Raw genomic sequence first — 9978 nt, 5'->3', positions numbered from 1 at the left:
TTACTCAACAATATAGAGAAATTTTACTATGTGAGTCACATAACCAACATTACTTATGTGAGTCTAGTTTATTTCTTGACAAGTGGACTGTTACTGTATCACAATATTTTATAAGAGTATACTATAAATAGAGTATATAGTTATACTACAACACTATATTATATTAGTATATATATATACCGAAACGTTTTATGGGTAGGGTCGCATAATTATTTTGTATGGATAAATTCAAGGCAATTATTTTAGTTTCCATGGGTAACCCTGTATATATCCCATTTTAATCACCTACTGGATTCGAAAGCGTAGATTCCATAGTCACTTTATCAATCACAATGATATGTATTAGTACTAATTTTTCGTCTGCAATAAATTTGCCTATTGTTGGGGAAAAAACTGAAATAGTCAAATTTACAATTGGTAATTGAAAAATAGTCACAGTTTCAAAAATAATCAAAATTTACCCTTTTTTCATGTAAAGATAAAATCTCCCTTAAAAATCTGAAAAAATTCCAGCATAATATGCTGGAGTTTGAATTTTTTACATATGAGATTCCAACATAATGTGCTGGAATTTCATAATGTGCAGGAATTCCAATATAATATTCTGGAAGTTCATATATAAAGAGGAGCTTCAATGTCTAGCATATCATGCTGGAACTTTCCATACACTGGAGTTCCAACATAATATGCTGGAAGTTTATACGCAAAAGCTCCATAATTCAGCATACTATGCTGGAACTTTCCGTGTTATAGCAAAATAATGGCTATTTTTCAGTGACTTTGCAAACGCTTACTATTTTTCAATTACTAGTCCGAAAACTGGATAGCCCATGCTATTTTCACCCTATTGTTTGGGCAAGAAAATTTAGCCCATATATTATGATGTCAATTTCCGCTTAAGCATTAACATCGATAAGACTCATAATAAAGAACATTGGCATATTGGTTAAAAGTTGTGCCGGTTACAAATACTTCTACAGATTATTCTTATACAGATTATGTTGGAATATAAAAATATTACACAAACATTTAAAAAGTTATTATACGGTTGTTACCAAATTCTAAGGATGTATATAAATTTACTGTCCTGAAGAATGACTGGTGCTATTCCAAGCTTCAACTCATTCTGCTTCCATCTTCAAAATGGATAGCAAAAGCTCATTCCATGTATCAACAGGACCTGGCATACACCAATGCACACAATCAGCCAATTTCTTCTCATTTGGCCAATGTCCATAATGATTTGGATGTCCATCTGGCCTCAATAACATGGCTTCAGTTGTATCTAACAATCGAAACTTGACACCCCTTTTGTTGCCTTGCTTTTGTGCTGCCTTAAATTCCTGCAATTGAGTCAAATACATTTGTAATGTATATCCATCCAACTTAATATCTTGATTCGTGAAAGGTTTTGTTCTATTGCAATTCCCTCCTTTATTCCACTGCCCATTCTCAAAATGTTGAGGGGAGAATGGCCTTAGTATTACCAATCGACTCTTTAATTTCTCGAGGCTTAAAAGTGTCTTAAAAGCTGTACGAAACGCCATTCTGTATCCATAATAATGGCTAAGTTTTGTGGTGTTTTTTTCATTGCATTTGTGACATCCGATGAGCTGACCGTTTTGATAGTACAAAAATGGCCTAAAGAACCATTGTCCTCCGGAGATTATGACAATATCAGCTTTGTCAACTTGACTTGCCCAGACATCATCGGCCTTGTCTAGATACAGATCCATGAGACTGTTGTAGGAATAGCCATTAGGATCAGATTCATAGGATTTAATCAACTGTGGAGACCATAGGGCTATGATAGTGAAGTTGTAATCTTTAAACAACCATCGCCTGAATCTCGTGTCCTTAGTCTCTGACACGTCTACTGGAATGGCAGCCTGAGATATGTTACATAATATTTTGATCAAAAAGAATGTAGAGAAAAAAACTGCTGTGATTTATGAAATAAACTTTGATTTTGCCAATTCTCATATCTGTATTATGTCATTTAACCTTTAAAACTTTAGCATTTCTAAATTGGACTAACTTTGTTATTTTATTAGCATAGTCGACTAAAGTCACAGGGTTTTCTCCACCCTTATTCCTCTTATTCCCTGAACCACTAGGAAAACATCCTTCACACCATTTCACTTGCATAAACGAAAGCATCAGATTAACGCGAGTACGCGGCCTATAAGAACAGGTGATTCTTTATAATTGGCCTAATTTGGTAGCCTGGAATAGGTAAGGGTACACTGATAGTGTAAAAGGTCGTTACATTAATTGTTAGTGCAAATAAGTTAAATCCTCTACAGGTTGTCCAATCTACATGGTTGGCACCAGTAAAAGAGCAAGTTTAGCTAGTCCTAAATATATGGAAGTTTAAATGTGTAACGATGATATAAAGTCAGTAAATGAGGAATTAAATTTAGCGTTAGCTGAAAACAAAGTTATGGGCGTAGATCAGCTCCTGATGTACTCAAAGAAAAATACTTACGCTAGCTAGAAGGCACACCAGTGATTGCATAGTTTCTTGCTAGTGAGTCTCCAACAAAAGCCAAAGTCTTACCACGTACAAGTTCCAAGAATTGCATAGCATCAAATAGTGGCAGCTCACAATCATCTGGTTTCCATCTCCAGTGTATAAAATCACGATCCGGTCTTCCAAATTTCATGCAATTTTGTCGATCATCGATCGCGCAGTTTGTCTCATTTGTATAGTATGGCCCATATGGAAATGGTATCCACTTCCCCAAAAAGAGGTTGCATGTTTGCTGTTTTTTCCCCACTTTTTCTGAATGATTAATGCTAGTAATTCCAACAGACTGCAGTTGGGTGATTGCCTCATGATGCTTTGGCTGAACAAGAGGGACTGATTTATTGAGGGTTGATTCAAGATTTTGCAGCAAAGAATCAGTGGTAGTATTATATGAAGAGAAGGTGATTTTGACTAGGAGTACTAATGTTAAGATTGGTAAAACAACTTTTCTAAAGCATTCCAACAGCATATACATGTTCTTCCAATAGGGAACCTCTGCTCCACCACCCTTCATCTGTAAGTGACGTTTATGAAGATCAAAATTTTGTGAGCAATTTATATACTAGCTAGTACTAGGAAAATCAATCATAGAAAAAACCTACTTTTACTGTATATGTTTGGTATTATGGACTGAATGATTAATTATCTTGGTGGTATGATTCAAACTTGACTAATATTCCTGTTTTTGAATCTAATAAACAGCATATCATAATTCATACATGCAGGGGCGGATTTAGGGGGGCGGAAGGGGTTCACCCGAACCTCCTTCGTCGAAAAATTACACTGTATATATAAGGCAAAATTTATTTTTTACCTCTATATATTAAGTTTTGAATTCTCTTGACACCGCCCAAAAGTGTAGCTGAGTGGTCAAGGGGGTTCAAAACCTTTGTAAGTCATAGGTTCAATTCCTCCTAGCTACAACCCTTTTTAACCTTTTTCTTTTTGAACTCCCTTAGCAGAGATCCTGCCTCCACCACTGCATACATGCGCAAAGTTGCTTATTATAAAAAGGAAAAAGGAAAATAAAAAGATGTTACCTTGTATGGTTCAACAAACAATGAAAACTACTAGTAAATCCTTTGAATGTTGAAGAGCAAAATATTCTCAAAGATTAAAGGAATTCGTATGTACAATATAAATATATTGCGACCCAACACTTCAAGCTAGACAGATATTTTTGACACTAAGATTTATCTGAATGTTTTAACACAATCCACAGTCATTTCTCTACTGCCATGTAAATATATGAGCAGTACATTCGATATCTTATATAAACATGTTTGACTAAGCGATCGATCGTCGTAGGTTCACATGAGATGTCTTAGAATCATTAACAAAAGTGATTCACAAACTTACTGATGTCGACCATAAAGCTTAATTTACTCTGTTAGATAACAGTTACTCCTTTTTGATTAATTGGACAATGATTATGTTATCCATTTTCAATAACTTGCAGAGGAAAAAGGTGAAAGAGTTTGTTGGAGATTTAAAAGCATGGCGTAGCTTGGTGGCAATTAACTGAATGATGCTTTCCATTGCTTTTATCTCCTTATTTATGCACCATTTTTGCCTTTTTAGTACACAGTTTCACGTGTGATCCGCCTTTGATAAAAATAGTTTCCTTGAATTTCAAATTTCAAACTTTTAGTTACTCTTCTCATACATTGACCAACCACTTGAAAAGAACGTACTAATAAAAATCAAGCAAAATTATTATACTCGAGTTAAATTGATTGAATCAATGAACACGTCATGGCCCAACTCATTTGAAGCATACTTCGGCAATTTGGATTGAAAAAATGTGTTATAATCTAACTTGTCCGTCTTTATGTTCTAACAGATGAAAGCACAGTAACAAAGAAAACTCAAAATTTTAGCCCCTGTTTGGCCATACATTTTCCCAAATTTAATTTGAAATTTATTTTCAAATCCCATGTTTGGCCATAAATTTGACCCACATTTTGGCCAAAACTCAAATCACATATTTGAAATCTCAAATTCAGCTAATAAGCTGAATTTGGGCCAAATTTCCAAAACTTGGGAATTATATACATGTTTTCCCAAAATAAAGTTGAAAAATATGTTTTGAAATCGTATGTCCAAACACATTTTCATCTTCAAACCAAACTTCACCCAAATCAGATTTTTCAAAATAAATTTGGGATCTATGGCCAAACGCTAGCTTAGAAACTCAACTTAAAAGAATAAGTAAGAGTTGGAAATGTGTTTTTTTCTCAAATAGTTTTGATTATGATTTATGAACAACCTTGATATTCTCTTTCAGAGTGGACAAAAATACCAATTGAGTGGATTTAGCAATCTCTGGATATAGTATAGTTTATGAATCATGAGATAGAAGATAGAATTTCTTTTTCTTGTCCGTGAGTTTAAAAGACAAATTGCTTGAAAAGACACATAGATCAAACTAATAATTCATTTTCCCCAAATATGGCTATTTCACATATTTAATAAAAAAACCCTGAAAACTCAACTAAGTAACAGAGCTTTAAATAAAAAATAAAAAAAATTGAAACACTGCAATTCGAGTTTTAGCCTCATGGCGACTTGCCTTTCCTTGGAGGGGCCTGCTTCTATATCAAGATGACATTAAATTAATTAAATTGACACTAAATTGTGGCATTTTGCAAGCTAAAATTTCCAAGCCTATCTAGATCTCCGACCTGAACTTGTAATGGATCATCAGTACATGTTGGCTGTGTTGGTAAAATTTGTGTTAGAAACCAGAAAATCAGAAAAGCAAAGAAATATTAGTTCAATCAACAAAACTTAAAATAATTTTGAGCCCACAAGTTACTTGTGTGTCCTTTAAGAATATAATCGTTCTCAGTGTTGTCCAAGGTTTTGGATTAGTTCCACCCAGTATATAATGGAATAACTATTTCCTAATAGCGACACTACAAATCACAGAACTTCAACGAACTCAACAAATAGATCAAATCACACTTGATACTTATGTTTATTTAGCTAGTGTTTGGCCATAGATCCCAAATTTATTTTGGAAAATCTGATCTGGGTGAAAATGTGTTTGGACATACGTTTTCAAAACATATTTTCCAACTTTATTTTGGAAAAACATGTATATAATTCCCAAGTTTTGGGATTTTGGCCCTCAATAGTTGATTTTGGGATTTGGGATTTCGCCAAAATATGTACAAAATTTATAGCCAAACATGAGTTTTGAAAATAAATCCCAAAGTTATTTTGGTAAAACTCATGGCCAAACGGGGCCTTAGATAAGAGAGGAAAAGTTTTCAGATTTTTCTGTGTGTGAAAAATGAGGCAAAACCTCTAAATTTATAAACAAAAGAAGGATGAGATGAAGATACGCAATCCAAAATGTGCCTCTTTCATTTCTCATTCACACTCTTTTGAAAAATCCCAACAGGTTGCATATAATGTAACTTGTCATTTATCAAGTTTTAGATTCATTTCTCAAATGATCATATTTTAATTGCGTTTTGAACGAATTGAAAGATTTGTCTTCTACTTCCCTGAACTGGGAACCATCCTATCGACTATAGAGTCCTCAAAAGAATAAATGATCATTAGAAACAAAAATATATTAAAAATCAAAGTACAATAATGTATAGTTTAGCTCTCTTATTGAAGCTTTTCAACTAGGGATCTGGTGCCTTCCATCTTGAACATATGAAACAAGAAATCAGCCCAAGAATCAATAGGACCAGGCAAGCACCAATGAACACAGTCATTTACTACATTTTCATTTGGCCAATGCCCATATTTACTTGGGTGACCATCTGGTCTCAACAACATTGCTTTTGTTGTATCCATCAATCTGAATCTCTTCCCCTTCATCTTCCCTTCCTTCTCTGCAATCTTAAACTCTTCCACTTGGATCCTATATTGCTCCAAGCTTTGACCTTCGGACGCGGTCTCATTACTTCTGAATGGCCTTGTCCTTACACAATCTCCTCCCTTATTCCAGTCCCCACCTTCATAATGAGAAGGTGCAAAAGTCCTAAGTATCGCTACACCCTTAAAATTTTCTATGTCGTTGATAGCTTTAAGAGCAGTTCGAAATGCCCTTTGGTAGGCATAGTTATGTGGGAGTTCAGTAACATTTGGCAATCCACAGTACCTGCAGCCGACTCGTTGGTTGTTTTCGTAGTAGACGCTGCACCGGGCAAACCAGTGGCCGGCGTTTAAGATGATGTAGTCATATCCCCCAATTAGGGTGGTCCATTTCTCATCTGCTTCATCTAGGTAAAGGTTGTAGAGTCCAGTATGGCATGGACCATCTGCATCTATTTCTTTCGTTGAAACCAAAAATGGTGACCAATTCATTGCTAGGGTGAAGTTGTAAGTTGTGTATTTGTACTTTTTGAAAGATTGATCTGGATTGTCAGAAATATCAACAGGATATTCCACCTAAAAACACAAAAAAGAAGGAAAAGAAAATCAATTTTTTTATTACTTCTTTGATTTTGCTTTTAGATTAGTTTAGTCCTAACTATGGGACATGAAGTAGAGCGGTGTTTAGCAAAGCATCGGATTGTCCGGAGCAGTTCCGGGCTTACTATAAAGGGTTGTATCTAAACCAAAAAATAAGATTATCTTTATACAAATAGCCGGTCATATTATTGTTTACTTTTTCTAGCCATATACATAGATTATACATTCATTCTACACAATTATACACATATAATACATAAATTATGAATATATTGTACCTCCACCAACTATTTTTAGTTTAAGCAGTTGGGTGGACGGCTATTTAGATTAATTCTTCATATAAGAACCATGGGCATGGTTGTTCATGATTTGGTCAAATAAATCTCAAGAAGGGCACAATTATATCTTTTTTATTGTTGGAAAAATACTTCAAAGTTGTAGTGGGATACCTTAATTATTTAGGATTTGTTTTATTTAATTCATGTCTCAATAGGATTTGTAGTCAGAATTAATATAAGAATAGGCTTTCCTATTTCTAGTTAAAATAAGTTTCGTACTATTATAAATAGGGATATTACTAACTTATTTTTATGCGTGAAAATTTGTGAGAATTGTAGAGAACTTTCAAAAATTTATAATAAAATATTTTCCTTCATTTATGTCTTGACATTTCTAGGAAGCAAGTTATGACCCCATTCTCTAACAATTTTTCATGATACATTATTTTAAGGTGAAAAGCTCCATGGATCTAGCTAAATAGTCGTATCATAATATTATTGGGAACACAAGACACTTTCTAATAAGGGTGTTCGTAATGCTATACCAAAACCGTACCTAATTATATTCGGTATGATTCGATTTTTCTACTTTCAATTTTGGTTTATTGGGTTCGGTAACTTCGGTTTATTCAGTTTGAATATTAACTAGTGCATAGAGTCATAGACGGTAATATTCTTAATTAAAGNAATGAACACTTCTCTCGAACTACTAGATGAAAAATGCGAGGCCGCATTAATTCGAATGGCCGCGCAAAAACAAAGGAACGAAAGGTATTACAACAGAAGGACGAACCTTCGATATATCAGAGTCGGGGACTTAGCCCTAAGGAAAGTCACTCTTAACACTCGAGACCCAAACGAAGGAAAGCTAGGTCCCAATTGGTAAGGAAATAAAATGTGTATATGTAATATAATAAATATTTCGGTACGGTATTTCGGTATTTCATTTTAAAATACCAAATACCATACCTAATACCAATATTTTTTAAAACTTAAATCAAATACCATACCGAATACCAAAATATCGAATACCAAATACCAAAATTTTCGATTTCGGTACGGTAATTCGGTATTTTATTTTAAAATACCATACCTAGTACCAATATTTTTTAAAACTTAAATCAAATACCATACCGAATACCAAAATATCGAATACCGAATACCAAAATTTTCGGTTTCGGTACGGTAATTCGGTATTTATCAAACTACGCACAGCCCTACTTTCTGAGGATTAAAAAGCAATATGAGAAATTTCACGCTGGCCCCCAATGTTCCTCCTATTGTCTGCTTTTGAGCTTTTCTTTTCTTGTATAGTATTTTGTTGTTTTATTTTATGAGGGATGATTAACAATGAAATGAGAAAAAACTCTTTTGGACTAGATGAAATCATTTCCAAATGACAATGACTTTATTATTATAAATTTTTATTTGACAGTGGGTTTGTGACTAGACTGGCATCTCCGTTGAGCAGTTAAATTTGTTACGACGTCGTACTCTTTCATATCACATTTCATACTCACGACTGAACTCCCTTTCCGTCGAAAAATCATCAGTGAGTGCAAAACTTTACATTTCCAGTCCTTCATCTTACTGTTAATGGCCATATTCCCGTTAATCCTATACTTTTTTGTCTAAATTTATATGTCATATTTTTTAAATTTATTTTTTAAAACTACATATTTTCTTATTTAAAAATAATATAATTTTAACTTTTTAGTTTTATCATATAAATATTTATGTTTTGTTTTAAATCACAAATTCTAAAATTTTATTTACTCTTTTTAAAGTTGTCTCCAATTAAACGTTGTCACATAATTAGAAGAGAGGGAGTACATTTTACTAAGTATCTCTCAAAAGTCAAAACTTAAGGCAGCCCGGTGCAATAAAGAGTTAATTTTATCCATGGTCATTGAACTTTTGTGTTTGTTATCCAAAAGTCACTTTTCTTTTTTTTGTTACATAAAATTCATACAACTTTGTGTTCATTACACAAAAATCACTTTTCTTTCTTTTGTTACACAAAAATCATTTTACTTTGATCTAGTTATCACAAAAGTCACATTTGTACTTGAAAAGTCTATGCCCTTGGTATTATATAAACCTTCATATTTATGTAATACCTTCTATATTATATACTATATAATATATTTTTAACTATGTATTTTATTTATAAATTAAAATAACTTAATGTTGTTTTATTTATTATTTTTATAATATATTCATATATTTAATTTTTTCTTAACGTTAATTTTCAAAATATATTAGTAGCGTTATTAAATTTGTCAGTAACTTTAATATATATTAATAGAGAAATAAATCGGCAAGTATATTTTCGTGAGAAAATTCGCAGGTAAACAAACAAGAAAATGAGGAACAAATCATATGTTAATCTGAAGCAAAATCCCTAGATACTACATGCGATTTTAGCTGGGGATATTTTCTTGGGGATTTTCCTGGGCAATTGGTTAGTTGGGAAATTACACTACTAGAAATTCGAGAAAAACAGTCCAAAAAAATTGACAAATGTTGGTCGGTAATGGCCAATAACCGTCCAAAATGCGGCTATTAACGTGTGGCCGGCATTTTGAAGGTCGGAAGGGCATACCAACCAAAGTTGGTAAAAAATTACAAACCAATGTTGCGGACAAACGCACTCACGCAAGTGCACGTGATCGTCAAGTAATAAAGTAGTAAGTAGAGTATCGTTCCCACGAGGACTTGTGATTAACTATT

General features: G+C 33.3%; 2 protein-coding genes across 4 annotated transcripts; both read right to left on the bottom strand.

The window, feature by feature from the left end:
• Positions 1-915: 915 nt before the first annotated feature.
• On the bottom strand, positions 916-3766 carry LOC109216944 (protein trichome birefringence-like 19). 3 transcript variants are annotated; one of them, XM_019381165.1, is made up of 4 exons: positions 3571-3766; positions 3345-3509; positions 2489-3044; positions 916-1889 (listed from the first exon to the last, which is right to left on the bottom strand). In XM_019381165.1, exons 3-4 carry the CDS (start codon positions 2516-2518, stop codon positions 1122-1124), a joined length of 798 nt encoding a protein of 265 aa, XP_019236710.1. In that variant the 5' UTR covers positions 2519-3044; positions 3345-3509; positions 3571-3766; the 3' UTR covers positions 916-1121. The 3 variants fall into 3 exon arrangements, with proteins under 3 accessions (XP_019236710.1, XP_019236711.1, XP_019236709.1); XM_019381166.1 differs by having other exon boundaries at positions 3665-3766; XM_019381164.1 differs by having other exon boundaries at positions 3345-3766.
• Positions 3767-6084: 2318 nt separating this feature from the next.
• LOC109216942 (protein trichome birefringence-like 19) lies at positions 6085-6943 on the bottom strand (the record flags this gene model as incomplete). The annotated part of the gene is made up of 1 exon (XM_019381162.1): positions 6085-6943. A coding segment is annotated over one exon (789 nt), but the record flags the coding sequence as incomplete, so codon positions are not given.
• Positions 6944-9978: the final 3035 nt, after the last annotated feature.

Source organism: Nicotiana attenuata, unplaced genomic scaffold (assembly GCF_001879085.1).
Source record: "Nicotiana attenuata strain UT unplaced genomic scaffold, NIATTr2, whole genome shotgun sequence".
Classification (NCBI taxonomy): domain Eukaryota; kingdom Viridiplantae; phylum Streptophyta; class Magnoliopsida; order Solanales; family Solanaceae; genus Nicotiana; species Nicotiana attenuata.
This window is presented reverse-complemented; position numbering and strand designations above follow the sequence as displayed.